This window comes from Haplochromis burtoni, unplaced genomic scaffold (genome assembly GCF_018398535.1).
Source record: "Haplochromis burtoni strain Fernald_Lab_line unplaced genomic scaffold, NCSU_Asbu1 Contig_614, whole genome shotgun sequence".
NCBI classification, from domain to species: domain Eukaryota; kingdom Metazoa; phylum Chordata; class Actinopteri; order Cichliformes; family Cichlidae; genus Haplochromis; species Haplochromis burtoni.
Window position 1 is genome coordinate 26,680 of NW_024582975.1, and position 17,943 is coordinate 44,622.

At 40.3% G+C, this 17,943-nt stretch overlaps 1 protein-coding gene across 1 annotated transcript in view; it reads right to left on the bottom strand.

Annotated features, from left to right (window-relative positions):
- si:ch211-63p21.1 (kelch-like protein 33) overlaps window positions 1-17,853 on the bottom strand; it is a 20,279-nt gene extending 2,426 nt beyond the window's left edge. Inside the window, exons 1-11 of the mRNA XM_005948627.3 lie at window positions 17,595-17,853; window positions 15,749-15,853; window positions 15,175-15,264; window positions 14,844-14,918; window positions 10,888-10,958; window positions 10,632-10,803; window positions 2,283-8,974; window positions 878-1,814; window positions 622-789; window positions 295-488; window positions 7-171 (exon numbers count right to left, since the gene is read on the bottom strand). Coding sequence (XP_005948689.2) covers window positions 7-171; window positions 295-488; window positions 622-789; window positions 878-1,814; window positions 2,283-3,360 — 2,542 coding nt within the window. The 5' untranslated portion in view covers window positions 3,361-8,974; window positions 10,632-10,803; window positions 10,888-10,958; ... (2 more) ...; window positions 15,749-15,853; window positions 17,595-17,853. The remainder of the gene's footprint in view (window positions 1-6; window positions 172-294; window positions 489-621; window positions 790-877; window positions 1,815-2,282; window positions 8,975-10,631; window positions 10,804-10,887; window positions 10,959-14,843; window positions 14,919-15,174; window positions 15,265-15,748; window positions 15,854-17,594) is intronic.
- Between the last annotated feature and the right edge of the window lie 90 nt (window positions 17,854-17,943).

Here is a 17,943-nt window from a genome sequence, read left to right on the forward strand (position 1 = left end):
ATGCACGGATATCATTGTTTGGCCCGGGCATCTTTCCCATGTTCTCCCATTTCTGTCTGGCAGGATCATAGCGGTGCACCACCTTAGTGTCGGTGTAGTCCTCCTGACTGTATCCACCCAGCACATAAAACCTTCCCTCCAAAACGGCACTTCCTGCTCCAACATGCGGCACTGGCAGAGATGCAAAGGCAGTCCAGCAGTTAGCCACTGGACTGTACACTTCACAAGATAGCTGATCAACAATAGTCGTGGTATCATCAGTGGTTACTCCACCTGCCACGTAAAGATATTCACCCAAGATCTCCATACAGTGATGAGCTCGAGGTGAAGCCATGTTTTCCAGGTAGGTGCTTCCTGTTTCTGGATGGTACAGAAAGAGGGATGCAACACAAAGGTAATCATTATTTTCCCCTCCTGTTATGAAGATCTGTCCTTGGGTAACTTTTGCTACATGCCCGCTCAGAGGCAGATCCAAGGGTGAGGTGAAACTGAAAAAGAAAAGATGAGTGATTTGTGACAGCAAACTACAACATTTTGAAAAGTTTTGAATAATTTTAAACAGCTTATTTAGGAGAAATGTAATGACATGGTAATGAACATTGAATGCTCTGCCCAACCTACCTCCAAGAATTTGTAGATGGGCAGTATCTTTCAACACTATCTATAGGATCGGTCTCACTGTGTCCGCCGATGGCATATATCTTTTCATTAAGTACAACCACTGAAAATGAGCATCTTTTTTTTTGCATTTCAGCCAGAAACTCCCAGCTGTTTTCACAAGGGTCATATCTACAAGTGGTGAAATTATGCACATATAAGAAACAGTTAAGTATATGTTATTATTGCTTTTGGAGGGTTGACAATGAACCGCTCTTACCTGTAAACATTATTAAGGGTGTCACCAATGCCATAATACTTCTTGCCTCCCAACACATACAATCGTCCTTTTAGGACAGCCACCTCATGCCCGAATCTTGCTGGCTCAGGCATCTCTCCCAGCTTTCTCCACTCCAATGCCTTTTTTACCCCTATGTGATTCCTGAGGGAATTCCCAAACCAAAGTTCTCTGCTGATGCTGCGGCTGCTCAGGTCTTCCGAAATCTGGTCACCTCCAATCAGAACGAGACTCTCTTTTGGCATATAGATGCGGAACTGATGCTGTGCACTCTCACTGGAGCAGAAATCTTTAAAGATTTCCTTATACAGCTCTGCCATGTTGGGATTACACCACATGGTCTGAGATCGCACTTCCTTGAATTCCTTGAATGTCATCAAGGAAAACTGGACAGTTTTCATGAGTTCATGAGCTAGTCTGAGCCTTATCCTGGGCTTTGCTTGGATCCAAGCTGCCACGGCTTTGAATATAACAAGTTCAGATGGAACATAAAGTGAGTTACTGTTTAGGTACATCAAGAGCTTTTTAGCTGACAGGTCCGTAAACTTTGAGGTGCATGCCACCATCTGGAAATGCCGGAGGACAAAATCATCAGCAAATTCAAGAAGCTGTGGCATTTCATAGGCCTCAGCAAAAGATACCACATCCAGACAAGTTTGAGGATTAATTTCTTGACACAGGAAATTGTAGCACAAGGAAAGTGCAGGTTGGTACTGAAGCTGGAGAGCAGTGCTGGTGATCTCAAAGATGCACTGCCAGCTCATAGGTAGAGCGCCACTGTAAGAGCAGCCAATTAGAACTTCTAATTCTGATGCCAAAAGGAAGGGAAGGGTCACAAAAGGCTGATGGGACTCCTTCATCCCTGAGGTGAACATGCCACGGAAGTAATCACTGCTTACAGCCAAGATAACTCTGTGGACTAGATGAAAGACATCAATGAGTAAATATCTCTAACACATCCAGGTCACATGCTTGTTTTATAATGTACTTCATTAAAGATGAAGCCTATAAAGGCCCAATGTATGTTTACTACACACTTTGTGCAGAATGTAAATCCAGATTTATTTGATGGTCAAATGTTCCACAATATGGAAATCTGGACCACCCAGTAGTCGCCTTGCAAAAAAACAGAAATATGAACAACCTGAAAACTTATTTGGCAGAACTACAGATGCATCTTAAGAAAATATATATTTGATGGTAAAATTCTCAATACACATTTATCTAATATTGAATATAGTCACTTTTGCAATGAATGAAGTGATGTTAAATTTGATTGAGGACCTACTTGTGGATGAAAGAAAATGTATCACAACACAGAAATTTACTTGAGCAAATAGGTAAAAGTTAAAGTGGGCATCCAGACAGCATTAAATGGTCTACTCACCATGAAGCAATCTACCACAAGCTTCCAGAGTCACATCACATCCCACTCTGTCCATCCACAGCTGTTGGATGGACTGAAGGCTGATCGTCATTTGTTGTGCAGTAGAAATACTTTCCCTTTTCTTATCCCCTCCAGTTTTTGTGGACTTCTCTTCTTCCTCAGTGCAGAGATCGAGAACCCTTGGTGCACCCAGTGTTTGAGCAGCAGCCTTTATCTTGTCCAGATTATCCTTGTTTAAGAATGGTATTTTTCCAGTGTAGGCAAACTCCACAATCGCCTCTAACCCAACATGCTCTACCTCAGGACCAAGAGAGATTGACCACGGGTGAACTCTAACACATGTGTCATCGTCTTTTCTTTCATCAGCTCTTTTGTTTCCTGCTTTGCTTCTTTTTAGATTATCACAGGTAAGTGAACTGACAGCAGCCAGCACTGGGGAGTGCACACAGAAACGCATCCCATCCTCTGTCCTCAAAGTAAGGTCGGTGAGAACGGATGAACTCCTGAATTCATTCAAGGTGAGAAAAACATGTATGGGGTAATCATCTTTGAAATATGTCTTTATGTCATCTTCATCACTAAAATCCCCATCTTCATCCACTGAAGGTTCTGTTTCCTTATCATCTGTAGAAGCTTCCTCTTCTTCTTCACGATCTTCTTTAGTGACCCAAGATTCTGTGACAGTTTCTTCTTCATCTGTCAATATTTCACTGTTGAATTCTCCATTCCACTCCAGAGTAGTCTGAGTTTCAGAGATATCTTCATTTCTGTGTTTGTTAAAATATTTATCCTCAGAAACTGTGAAATCAGAACCTTCTGTTTCTGAACCACTTTCTCCTTTGTCCTCTTCGGTTTCCTCTGCATCCCTCACCTCTGGTTTTGCCTGCACTTCTTCTTCATCTTGATTTCCTCCTGCTTCATTTTCTTCCTCATTCACATCTTCTTCCTCACTGTCAGCGTCCTCACCATTCTCTTCCACCCCTTCTTCTTCTTCTTCTTCTTCTGCTTCTTTATTACACACCTCTGCTTTAACCCAGCATCTTATCCTGTCCCACAATCGTCTCCTTCTCTTCTCCATCACTCTCTTCCATACATCCTACTGCTTCTCAAGGCAGGAATTAGCAACTGCCAGAGTGTCCAGTAGACCTATAATCTTCACAGCTACTTTAATCTTTCAGATTTGCACCTCAGGAATCAAAGCGACTGCAGATCACTTACTTCTTGAGCTGGACTTCGCACTGTGAAACAGCTCAGACCTTACCTCATCTGCAGACAAGAGCTGTGTTGTCTATTTGTTCGTCTCCTGCCTCTCTCTCCCCTCTTGCATGTGGCATTGAGTGGCGTGAGAGTGCATGATTCCTCATATAACCAAATAAGCTGCTGTATACAGTGTAATATATCACTAGGTGGTGGAAATTCTAGACATCATGAGGCTTCAGGCAGACACCCAACAAAAGTCTGAAAATGGCACAGTTATGTTTTTATTTACCATATTGTCAAATATTGTCACATTTTTTTCCAATTTTGTCCTCATTTTATTACTTTATATCTGATATAGCTCCAAAGGATGTGCAGTTTATTGTTGTGGTCTTAAATGAAGGACTTTGCAGTCTATTAGTGTAGGGATTGTGTTCAACAGTTCTAAAATGCAAACTGGAAGAAGCAAAAGCAAGTAATAAACAAGGCAATGACTTGGAGGCAGCTGAATCTCTGCCCATCTGAGTCTATCAACCTCGACATCTCGGGAAGCCTTGGCAGGCTTATTCATTCTGAGGCATATGACTTGGGGATAAATTTTAAATGCCTAGAGGGTCATCAGTGAGATCACATTGCTCCTCCACATCCAAGTACAGAGGAATGTGGGTCAAGGCGCAAGAGGGAGGAGGAGGCCAAGAGGGCAAAAAAACAAACAACACCTGTTGACTTGAAGGCTTTTGTGCTAACAGAGAAAGCAAACAGCTGGGTCACACTGTGTAACCTTGACTTTGAAAATAGCATTCATACATATGCTCTCTCCTTGCATTACCACATTTTTAGAAATGTAACTGGATTGGCCTGCGCCAGCTATTTGTGAATTTGTCCCGTCACAGTGCTAGGTAGTGTTTAGTTTTGACTAACCAATGAAATCCAAGAAATCTCCAAGCTGGAAACAAGTTTCTTCAAGTCAGTTGAAAACATTTGTCAAATCAGAGGCAATTAGACGGGAAGTCCCAGTTTTAGAAGATCTGTCAATTTATTAGCTGCTAGAATTTTATAAAGATATTTTAAAATCTTCTTTGCCTTATTACTAAATGGTCTTCAGAGTTAAGCAGGTTCTAAACGTCTAGTTATAATTTAGTGGAGCATAAATCTCAGAAGGTATGCAAACCTAATCACAAGTACCTTTTTTAATCAGGTTGATACTGAAGAGAATACAGTGGTAAGGTTTGGGATGTAGTGGGGTATATTTTGTTTTAGGACTAATTGTATTCATACCATTCATACAAAAGTTTAGAACCACACCTCTTTGTCTTTCATTTCAGATATTTTCAGTCCCATTGCCAAAGGTGTCCAAAATCAGGCCCCCAGTCTGTCTCTACTGCCTTTATTTATTTGTGAAAGAATGGGGCATTCTAAAGAGCCCCTTGAACTCCAATATGATACTGTGATAGGATGCTGCTGATGCAGGAAGACAGTTCATGAAATTTCTGTCCTACTAAATATTCCACCATCAGCTTTAAGTGGATTATTGTAAAGTAGAAGTGTTTGGGCTCCACAGCAACTCATCCACAAGTTTAGTTTGCAAAGTCACAAACACTTTGCTGACTCAGTCACTGCAGACCTCCAACCCTCCTCTGGCATTAACATCAGCCTAAAAACTGTCCATGGAGAACTTCATGGCATGGGTTTCCACAACCAAGAAGCTCCTGTAGGTGTAATGTATAAGTCCATAAAGTGTACCATTTTAATCTGATAAGGAAACTGCAGCAAAAGCGGCTAGGTGCATTTATTCTCATTTGACAAAACATTTTGATTTGATCTTTGTCTGTACGGCAGTGTTGATCTCGTTCATGCTAGCTGCTGTTTTTGTCTCTGTTTTGTTTAAATGTGTTTAAGCTCAATATCACTGGTTGAAGATCTTTTATCTTTAAAATCAAAACCCTGCTTCATACATCCTCTAAGATCAATGGATGTTTTGTTCACACTGTGGGTTCCTAATAAAAATCTACTGACATGCTTTGAAGTTTTGGGACTGTGAGTAGGTGTTTTGGAAATGAAACTGGTGGGCAACAGATCGCTTTAAAAAAAAAACACTCCTACCTGAGGACACGGTGACTTTGCCTTCACATGTGAGGCATCACACGAACACATGCCTACTGTGCATTCACACGCAGAAGGATTTAAACAAGCAGGCAAGTGATTAAGGCCCCTTTTCAACTGCACTCAAAAGAGCACTTGAGTGCTTAAACATTTCTTCACACTGAATGTGTGCTTGTAAGCATTCAACTGTCTGTAAGATGTTTTTTTAATGCTTTAATACACCCTAAAAACGTCTCCATTCAGGAACAACCTGTACAGATATTTGCCATTGTATATACATTCACGGCAGATACGGATACACTTCTGTATCTACATTATTACCTACAGTTTAGCTTTGGGCAGCTGCTCACAATCTTACTTATGAAAAGTCTGTTTCCTCTGCAGCAGTTCTGATTGTTACCATGGCAATGCAAGCAGTGAGAGGAGGAGGAGGAGTGAAGAGCGCTAACCTCGTTATTGGACCCCCCCTCCCCCCTTCAGGCCCTTTTGTCAAGAGCAGCTACACTGCTGGGACATGAGGGTTGCATTCTTCTTTTTCGGCTCAACAGAGTGAGAGGCACAAGTAGTTCAAGCACCGAGCACTGTCATCTTTTGTCAGAGTGCCTATTCTGTAACTCTGCATGGTCTAAAAAAAAAAAATCAGAAACAATAACTCAACATTTTGCAAAAATGTCATGTGACTGACCTGCAACTTGTACAGCTCTCTCTCTCATTTAGTGTCACCTGGGATGAGCTCCAGGATCACCATGGATGGGTGGGAAAATATACATATTTGCATTGATAAGATCCTGCAAGATAAGATCAATGCAAGTGTAATCTAGATCACAGAGTGGGACAGAAATGAGTGAAGTGAAATATATATATATATAAAAAAAAGTTAAAGTCATAGCGGTTGACCTAAAGTGTTGCTGAGGCTTTTGGAGGTTTACAGATAATCCTATGTGTAACCACCTAAAACTGAATTTTGGACATGAAAATGCAGAAAGTGTGGGCAAAATTGTTGGTACCAGAAGATCAGTGTAGTCAGTTTGTAGTCAGAGCTTTACGCAACAATCCAGTTTAAACCAGCTTTGGTTCCTTCAAAATGCAGTTTCCAAACCATTTGCTATAGTCTAAAAATGGAAATGTAAGGCAGTCTCAAAAAGGGAGATTTTAGACTATTATTGACTTATTTTATTAACTTAACTGCAATGATAAGCAATGGCAGGCACAAAGTCCAGAACTGGAAAACCCTTATCTACTATCTGGATATCCTGACTACACCGGACACAGTAAAATAAAGAAACCGCTGATGTTCCCAGAGGCTAAGGACCCCATTATACCCACCATGTCCTGCCTGGCAAACAGAACTGTACCACAAAGTTGACGTTAAACTGATATCGACTTTGTCAGTGTTGTCATTAGCTGCCGTTTTCGCTAACTCGTGCACCTCTTGATTTTTGTAACCTGGTGTGTTATTCTACTTCCTGCCACCCGGTTAAAGACAGCATGATATGATGTCCCTGTGTTCGTGTTGTTGTTGGTCCAGGTTCAACACTGCAAGTGACCAGTGACATAGCTGTGATGTCATAGTTTTGCAATGTGGAAACACCATCACAACACACACCAAACTCTAACCCTGACTGCCATCCTATTTTTTCTTGAGAGTCCATCGACAGGCTTTTTCCACGATGCAAAACTATGACATCATAACAATGCGATTGGTCACTTGCCATGTTGAACCTGGACCAGCATTTACTACAATAATCCAAAAACAACGCCCAATACGGGGATATGAGATACAATTGTGTTGGTTTTTACTATTTTACATTTGAAGATGTATGAGTGCTAATGGTAGTAGCTATAACGAAGACATAAGTCAGCAGTTTAGCCTCATTTCTGCAACCTGCTTGGTTTTAAAGTGGTAGTGGAGAAAAAAAGAAAGAAAGAAAGGCTTTTGTTGTCAAAATACAATCTAGTTTTATTGAATTTCTGGGCCCCATGAAACAGAGATAAACACATATAGAAATAAGATGTAAGACTACAACATGACAACAAACTAGGAGAGAAAAATCTCTAAAACTAACCAGTTAACACAGTGCAACCTGATATTAACCTAAAATGATCATTTTTCTACAGGCAGGCAAGCATCAGTAGTGTGACGTGGGGAAGAAAAAAAAAACAACCCTAACTTCAAAACACATACAAAACAACATAAAATGAAATGTACAGTACAAACATAGCCAAAAGATGGCGTTTTCTAGATATTCCAGCTTGAAATAAACAGCATGACTGATTGTCAAGCTTAGTCCTCTTAAATCATAATTTACATAAGCATTCTTAAATATGACTGTAAGACTGTGAAATAGTGTCCAAACTCCTGTAACACACTGCCACCAAAGCTCGTTTTATTTTGAGGTCTGCGGCGCGTAAATTAATACATGTAATTTATTCGTTATAACAGATGTGCTGTAGATCATACACGATGGGAGCTGTATCAGATCTCTCCTGGTAATGCTTTTTAAATTGGGTCACGCTCTACTTTGGAACCATCGAGTCCCTGCATTCACAAACTGTACTCCTCAGAGGAAGAAAAGGGGACGGGGGGCCACGAAGGTGTCGACAGTGCCAAGGACATAGGAGACGTACTCGAACAGCAGTTAAGATGCCGCGGTAGAAACAGAGGGATTGCATAGTTCGGCAGCATTGTCTTTCGCAGGTTTTCCTACCGAGCCTCCTAGTTTCCTTTTTAAAAGTACCTGCACAGCCATAAAACCTTGCCCCCCCCCCTCTGTGTCACTCCAGTGGCTTGTTAGAATAAGGAGCGAGATGAGAGGTCTATTTTTACAAACGAGGGGGTGAGGAAAAGTGAGACGGAAGGTGAGATTTTATGAGACAGAGGCAGGAGCTGAGTTTGTGTTGTGTTCACTGTGAGCACATTCTCGATCAAAATGCGCCGGGTTATGAAAGTTTCTCAGTGCCTTTTTGGTTTCGAGGGACGACCTTCGCTTAAAGTCAAGATATTTAAAGAAAGGAGGAAAAGAAACATTGAACACAAATTCAGTATTGCTAATCTATTATTATCTTCAAGTCTTTCTACTTGTTCATAAAGAAATTACGCTATTCACTACATTATATGAGTCGGTAGAACTTTCTGTCATTTCTGGAATGAAACTAATATCCTGAAGCAGGCATGGCGGGGGTCAAGCACTGGCCCACGGAAGGAGGAAAGACACGATAAAAACAATGAGAGAAACAGAGAGAGGTAATGACAGGAGGAGGATAAGAGGAAGAGAGAAGGACGACGGCCACAGAGACGTCAGTTTGGAGCCTCGGGTCACCTCATCAGGACTCTTCTGCTTCTCCACGTTTGGCCTGCAAATGATCAGTGGCCTGACCTGTGATATGCTCTCCTGAAAGGCAGACGCAGGAGAGAACTGAGATAGACCTCAATTTCGCTGTTTGTACTTCATTTTTAGACCCTAAATGAGCAGAGTAACTAATTAAAGCAACAGGGAAGTAATAGTATGAACCTGGAAAATTCTGTGCATTCAGTGAGTCAGAAAGTATTTGGATAATGACACTTTTCAGGGGGCAATTTTCTCTCTCTGTACACCACATAGTAGATTTAAAATCAAACAATCAATATTCAAGACTTTCAACTTTAATTCAAGGGGTTTAACAAAAGTACTGTATTAACTGCTTTACCATTTCTATAAAGATTAAGCCATATTCAAAGCAGTGTTGCCAACTTAGCGACTTTGTCACTATATTTAGCGAGTTTTCAGACCCCTTAAGACGTGACAGCGCGTTTCGCTTTTACTCTCAACAAGCAGCGGGTGCTGTAACTTCTTTTACTCTTTTACTCTTATGCTGTTTTGTGGATCACAAGGTTTAAAACTACTTATAAACACACACACACAAAGTAACTCCACCAGAGTGCCTATTTCGGGTCACTTTTGCCGGTCCAAGCCCGGGTAAAGGAGCAGGGTTGGAATTGTGACATTAAAAAAAACAATAATTGCTAAAAGAAATTTAATTTGTAGTTATAAATAAACTCTAAATGCATTTAGGACGTTTTTTACTCACTTTATGTCTCTTCCACGATGTTATTTCTCTCTCCAATAACATAGGTTACAATTAGATTAGCATGATCAATTATGCAAATTAGGCGATGACGTCATTTAGCGACTTCTAGCGACTTTTAGGACAGCCAATAGCGATTTTCCTTACTGAGGAGTTGGCAACACTGATTCAAAGGCTCAAGTATAATTGGACAACTGACTGACAAGCAGCTCGTTATTTCATGACAAATAAAGCAGACATGATATCTGAATTTTTGTGAATTTCAAATATGAATGAATAATTGATACCAATAGCAGAAGGCCTGAAGGACCACAGAAGATGACTAAAAGTGCAAGATGGCAGGATTATTTCAATGGTTAAGAGAAAAAACATCCCAACATCTAAACAAGTCGAGAACACTCTCAAGCAGGAAGGTGTATCATTGGGTCTCCAATCAAAAGATGCTTTTGTTAATGGAAACAGATGTTTACAATGAGGTGCAAACCACTGGCTACAGGCTCAAGCCTCAGAAAACATGTGAAAGAGCCAAGTGTACATATGTTTGGACAGACAAAAACAAGACTGACTTTTATCACAATGATGGACGAGAAGGGGAAAAGTTAGTATGTCAAGCACGGTGGAGGCAGTGTTATGACATGAATACACTGTCTATGTCGTGTTTATTGATGATGTGACTGCTGATAGAAGAGGACAACGAATTCTGAAGTGCAGAGGGGGTTATACTCTCTGCTCAGATTCAACCGAATGCTGCAAGCTTGATTGGATGATACAAAGCAGGCTGCAAAAGTTTTTCATGGCAAAGAAATTGAATTTTCTACGGTGACCTGATGTCAACCGAGTGAAACACTCTTTTGGAGTATTCAACTAAATGCATAAAATTAATGCAAATTTGAATAAAAACCTCTTGAATTAAAGCTGAAGGTCTGCACCACAATCACATCTTGATTGCTTGATTTTGATTTGTTTTTATTTATTTCTTCTTACCTCGAGTATGGTTCTGCTGTGTGCTCTGTCAGGACTAAGCCTCAGATTCCATCGATGGGATCTATGGCTTCGCCCGCCATCATCCTCGCTCTCTGTGGTGTCTTGTCGCGCTACTCGAGGACGTTTCCGTCTCCGTGAGCTGATTCGCTGGAGAGAACCAGGCTCCTGGAGTCTGAACAAATTGAGTCAAAGGCACAAGGTCAGATACAGTAAGGTACAGCGCAGCACACTGTGTGAATATGAACGCGTCGGTGACCTGCAGTCTGTATCCTCTATATCCGCATCTGCGTCACTCTCCCCCTGAGGGTCAGATAACACACACTCCTCCTGCAATGGAGCGAAAAAGACAAGAAAAAATATATAATAACCAACAGAAACACAGAGGAATGTGTTAGCAGCCATTAAGCTGGGATAAAATATGACAAATACAAAAGTGTTTTCAATTTTTTGAGTTTTTAAAATGAAAGAAACACATACATCCCAGTGACTCATCACAGACCAGCACAGTTTGTGAAACCAAATACCACTTGATGATGGCATTTGTCTGTGTGAGTGTGCTAATGCGTCACTTTTTATATTACCACCATTGTTATTAAGCATGAATCAGCTCACACCTCTATCCATAACGTAATGAAGTCAGAGAGTATTTATATCCCAACAGTACCAGTCTTTTTACCTCTTTCTGTCACAGACACACAGACAGACAGACAGACAGACAGACAGACAGACAGATAGACAGATAGATAGATAGATAGATAGATAGATAGATAGATAGATAGATAGATAGATAGATACTGAATAACGGGGATAACTCAAAAATCATTGATTTGTCTAAAGGTTCCTATTCCAGAACACAAAATATATCACTGAATACTAAACTGTATATTATAGTAACAAGAACTACTGCCACTCTGTACTGAAAATATAAGTTTAGCATTTTAAAAAAACACAAAAAACAATGAGCTATTAACATAATGTGCTGTGTGTTTTTATTTCTGGCCAAAAAATGCAGTTCCTGTAATGGCCACTTGAGGCTGAATCCAAAAGCAAGTCACCACAGCGCCCTATGTTAAAATGGCTAATTTTGCAACACAACTATAAATTGTTACAGCCTGCTACCAAAAAACAAAATCTCCCTTTTCAAGACTGCCTTACATTTCCATTTTTTAATATAACTCATGGGTTTAAATTATAGCAAGGCTTGCAGTTTCCATTGACTGAGGGTGTGGCCTCAAATGAGCAGGTGGGTGCAGACACAACTATCCGGTTGTTCAGTGATGACGTGACGAATCCTACTTCTGGGCCTAAAGTAGTCTGCGTTTAATATGGCTTTTGTGTTGTTAACATGTTTAATGTTATGTATTTTCTTATATTTGATCTCAAAAAGCTCCTAAAACAGTCAGTGATCACTGTTGACCTCCCTCGGCTTTTATTACCACTAATCATTTATTTAAGCTCAGTTTTTAAAACCTTAGGATGTAACTACAGCCCAGCCCATGCAGCAGTATATGAATGACTAACCTCGTATTGTGGATGGATTATCTCAGTTGTTCTCCTGGCTGAAGTTTGGTCCTTTTACAGCATCCTGCCATGCGATTACATTTGTTCCTGACCACCGAGAACACTCACGTTAACTTTTATCGAGTGGAAAAAAAAAGTTAGCTTGTTTTTATTATGCTAACATAGCTGTGTCACTAGCGGTCACGTAGCACATCATTATATACCAGCTAGCCCAACTTCAGTAACCCTACAAACGTCACTGCTGTTTAGTTTTCTGTCTTCATTTATGCTGGAAGTGATAACAGAGCTGTACGTTTTAATTTGTTTCCAAATCCCCGCAGTCAGGACATGCTATATTGTATTTAGATAGACGCTAGCGAGCTAACTCCCTGCTAACTTCTAACTTCGTTAAATGTCATAAATTCCGTTTTCACGGATGCCTGGATGTTAAACTCAATTGTTACTCCTGGTAGAGCAGAACGCTGATCATTTTATTAAAGATGAAAGACTTTAGACAGTTTTTCAACTCTCAGTAATGCCATAGTGATCGTTTGATATATGGACCTGCAGCAGAGTTTAGGTCCAGACACGGCTAGTGACGTCAGACTGAACAATCGGATAGCAGCTTGCTGCTTGACAGGGATACAGCAATGATTTTCGTACAACACAATACTGCAATATTTTGTGATTTTTTTTAAGAATACCAAATATTGATAACTTTTTAAAAATATAAACAGCATAGACAAACTAATGTTTTTAGCATTTAAAAAATCACTTTCGTGGGGCCCCACTTTGCGTGGGGCTGCATGGCGTCAACGCAGTTAGCTTGTTCACTCATTAGCACCATGCAGCCCCACACACAAGGTGCTCCACGATAACTCCCTAACAGAGATTTGCAGCGTTAATGTGGTTATGGTGTTAATGTAATTTTAACGAGATTAACGCTGACAGCACAGCATGTTAGAACAGCTGCACTCTGCTAAACAAGATACCTAGTTCAGGCTAGTTTTAAGTTCAGGCTACAGTAAACAGATAAAGGCATTTTATTAAATGATTTCATTATATTTGACTTGTTTGGTAAATTGCTCATGTTTCCCCTTATCTTGGATATTGTTTCATGTCAGGGTAGCATTATCACCATCAATTCAGGAAAACTGTATCACGAATCAAATCACCCACCTCACTGATTAAAATATTTGCGGTGCTTATTTCCATTTTGATACGTATTAGCCAATTATACTGAGTTGTGCGAAAATCTGGAGTCCCTCCTAATTTAAATTTTTTGCTTTAAAGAGCCAGAATTTTTATTTTATTTTTTAAAGTGGTCTTGAGCAACAGTACTCCAGCCTTTCTGGAGCTCTTCCACAGTTTTTCTTTGGTTTTTCCCCTCTTTCTGTCTGTCCAGTAGCTGACACTTTGGTATTCGCAGCCTGTCACAAAACACAAAACTTGTACTCATTTGTGAAATCTTTGCAAGATTCCAGAGGAAATAAACTATTTGTGCACCAAAAAGGGTATTCCCAAAGAGCTATTACCCAAAAACCTGGCATAACACTGGATGTCCTTTAAAAAAATCTGTGGAAGCTAGACAAGTAGAGGACAGAAGAAGTGTCAGGCCTAAAAATCTAACCAGAGCAAGAGCCAAACTGAAAAACAATAGCAACCGTTCCAACTTTTGAGGAATCCAACTTTTGTTTGTTTGTTTGTTTGTTTTTGAGGAAGTCAGGAGAGAGGAACATAAGTTTTTTTGTTTGTTTTGTTTTTTTAACATTTTATTGCTATGTCTGGTTTTATTACTATATGCATATTAGTATTGTACAGCACTTTGGTCTACCAGGTGTGTTTTTAAAGTGCTATATAAATAAATGATGATGATGATGATGATGATGATGATGATGATGATGATAAGTGAGCGTGTATGAAGCACGGCGGAGGCTCCATCATGGCTTGGTGTTGCATTTCAGCCAATGGTGTTGGAGATTTTGATCTAGGACAAAGAAGAACTTTGAATGTCCTTCAAGAAGCCTGGAGAACTATTCAAAAATTAATTAAAGAAAGATTGTCTAAGAGATTTCAAGCTGCGTTGAAAAATAAAGGTCGTACCAAATATTGACTTTCAAGCTCTGTTTTTGATTTATATGCTGTATTTACCTGTAAGTTTGTGCATGTTAAGATAAGATAGAAATAGATAATTATATTTTAATAGAATAGAATAAAATAAAATACTATATACAGTAGAATAAAATAGAATAAAATATACAATAGGATAAAAATAGAACACAAATTCTATATACAACTGAGTAAAAATACAACTTTGTCAGAAAAGTTTCAGTATTTGCCTCAAAATATGACAAAATATAGAGATGTTAGGGCTGGCTCGAGACTTTTGCACAGTGCTGTATATCAGTTAGCAATAAATGGTCCAACCCTAGTTTTAAGAGACTGAAAATCCTTTTTGAAAATGTCTATCTGTGGCATGAGCATCAATCATCTGGCCTAAGTGAACCCTGGTATTACTCATGTACTGCTCACAAGCTGGAATCTTAAAAGCCTACAAAAATGCCAGCTGCCTGCCAGGAAATCAACACAAATATCAAAAAGTCTTATAACGTGTTACATATCTGGACTCCACACACAGCGCTTTGCAACAGCATTAAGTAGCTGCACACAGAGGACTGTCATAAAGACACGCACACATATGCTACACATTACCTCTGTGCCGTATCCCTCAGAGTACCTGGTTACCATCACTTTGTTTTTTCCACAGCGTTCACACAGCCGCGTGTCCTGAGAACAGAAAGCAGGAAGAGAGACAGACCTACTGATTAGATTCACATCTCGAAAAAAAAACAAAACGAAAAGCTAACACGTGATTCGTCGATATCTGTGAACAGGTACTTTAAAATAAAACAGGACAGCGACAAAGATGCAGAGAGGTCGTCGGGCAGCATTTAGAGCCTGATTACAGATGAAGAAACACTCTCAGATCTGAGCGGGTTGAGCGACGGCCACAGACACTTAAGTGGAAAGCCTGAGCACTCACCGGCGTAGGCGTGTGTGCTTCTGAATAAAGTGTACAGGGACCGGCCTCGCACAGACACGCTACATCTACCTCTCTGCAACTCACCCCCATCTAAGACAGAGAGACAAAGACAGGGAGGATAAACAACTGTGATCTGCTGACTTGATGAAGCTTCTGGTCCCTTTTATCCTTAGACAGCAGCATAATGACAGAGATAAAGGGAAGGAGTAAGAAGCTTGTACAAACTTACATAAGGTACAGCAATATCACTGTCACATGACCTGGGATGAGCCTGGCTGTTGGATATCATTGGCAAAAGTTTTCATATCTCTGTCAACGGCTCAGAGGAGAGATTTCTGGCTTTTGACATTATCTGCCTACTCACTTAAAAATGCTTGACTGCCAAGTGCTGAACACTAGAGTTATTAAAAGGAAAAAAAATAACACAATTAAGTCAAAAAGTTGGGCTATTACGTGTTCAGCAACTGGACCTGTGGGTTCCTTCGGTTACATTTTGTGTCAACTGCAGCCTACTTTAGAGCCACATGCAGATCTAAGAGGTACGCCGGTAGCAGGTATAAATAAACAGCCTCACCTCACAGTCATTGTCGGACGTCTCTCCGAAGGTAAAGAGGCCGTGGGAGTCGGATTCCCTCCGCAACATGACCTCTGACCTGGCTCACGCACTCACATAGATTTGCTGAGACGCACAAACAGCACACAGTCAGGTTCAAAGCTTGTCATCACTTAACCGTGAACACCTTATACTCGGTGTCTTCTTCTGATGCTGATACTTAGCAATGTGCTGAAAACAACAGAGTGACTAAAAGTAGTTACCCTATTCCTGATTTCTTAGGGTTTGTTTTTTGCATATTTGTCACACTTACATGTTTCAGAGCATCAAACTAATTCTAATATTAGACAAAGAGAACCAGAATAAATACAAAATGCATCCGTTGCAACAAGTCGTCCTGAAGCAGCAAAGCAGCCCTGACCATCACACTACCACCACCATGTCTGACTGTTGGTATAATGTTGTTTCATGAATTGCTGTGTTAGTTTTTTGCAGATGTAACAGGACTCAAACTTTCTAAAAAGTTCAGCTTCTGTCTCATTAGTCCACAGAATATTTTCTCGGAACTCTTGAGGATCACCAAAATATTTTTGGTAAATGTGAGACCTGCCTTTGTGTTCTTTTTGCTCTGCAGTGGTTTTCTCCTTGACCTCTCCCATGCAGTCTGATTTTTACCCATTCTCTTTCTTATTGTTGAATCATGAACTCTGACCTTAACTGAAGCAGGTGAGGCCTGCGGTTCTTTAATGTTGTTCTGCGGTCTTTTGTGACTTCCTGGTTGAGTCGTCCGGGTGATCTTGGAGTAATTTTGGTAAGCCACTCCTGGGAAGGTTCACCAGTGTTCCACTGTTCTCGAGTCCCAAAACCTTAAAAATGGCTTTGTAACTGTTTCCAGACTGACAGATGTCAATGACTTTGTTTATCAGCTGTTTCTTTAGATCAGGACATGATGTGTTGCTTTTTGAGATCTGAGCCTGCTTCATTTTGTCAGACATCTTCTATTGAAGTGATTTCTTGATTCGCCAGGTCTGGCAGTAGCTAATGAACCTGAACATGATTTAACAAAGCGGGGCAATTAGTTTTGCACACAGGGGTTGGATAGCTTTATTTTTACTTTTATAAATAAAGTCATCATTTAAAAAACTCATTTTTTTTATTTTAATCAGTTATCGCTGTGTAATGTTAAAATGTGTTTGATGATCTAAAAGAAGTAAGCATGACAAATAAGGGGAAAAAATCAGAAAGCGAGTACATGCATTTTCACAGCACTGCAGATATTATAAAAGTATGAGCAACATCAGTAGCAACATTAGACATTTATATATTTTCCAGCTAAAAATACAAGCACAAATCACTTAAATGTTCTTCTGTTTTTAGCATGTATTTGTTCAATGAGGACCTGTAATTAAATGACTTTTTTTCTTTAAAAAAAACAGTAATAAATCAGTCATAGCTGGGTCAACTAACAGCCTGGAAAACCGTGAAGTGTTGTGCTTTGAGTGAATCAGTGAGGGGATAAATGCGTTATTTGGCTACAAACTTGGTGTTACAGGGGTGTGCAAATATGACGCTGTCTTTACTACGCAAACCGCGAGCTGTGTCATCACGGCACCTCACTGTAAATCCGTTCAGCAGTGTCCGCACTCCCATTACGTAATAGCACAGCAATCAACGTTAGGGAGCCGGGGAACTTTTCCCATAAAGATACGGGGAAACACGCCGTCTGCGTTTAAAGGTTTTAATTTTTTTTAACAAACAAGAATTCAAACATCAACTACAATTTTCAATTAAAAACATTGCGAAATAAACTAAATGAATTACAAGTAAAAAGCAGTAATTTAGAAAAGAACTGAGTGACCCGTCTCACCTCAAACGCATCCTGTCCAAAATCGCGGAATAAAGCCATGGACGGTGGTCGTAGTTGTGTAGTATTTAGAGGATGAGCAGCAGGACGCGGCGGTGTTTGTCATTGTGGCGCGGGGAAGCCATGAGCTCGCGCTGCTTGTGAGTGTTTGACATTGTAGCAAATCCTCCGTGTGATGTCAGCGCCAGCGATGACGGGCAGCTACGGTCCGGGAAGCGCGTGCTCACTGTGAAACCGAATGTTCCCAAAACAACGCGGGAGCGCGGAGAAGCAACGGCACATAACAGGGATTTCCGTCCGGTGTTTTCAAAATAAATGCCTTTGAAGCTAACCATTGCGTGCCTTTTTTGTC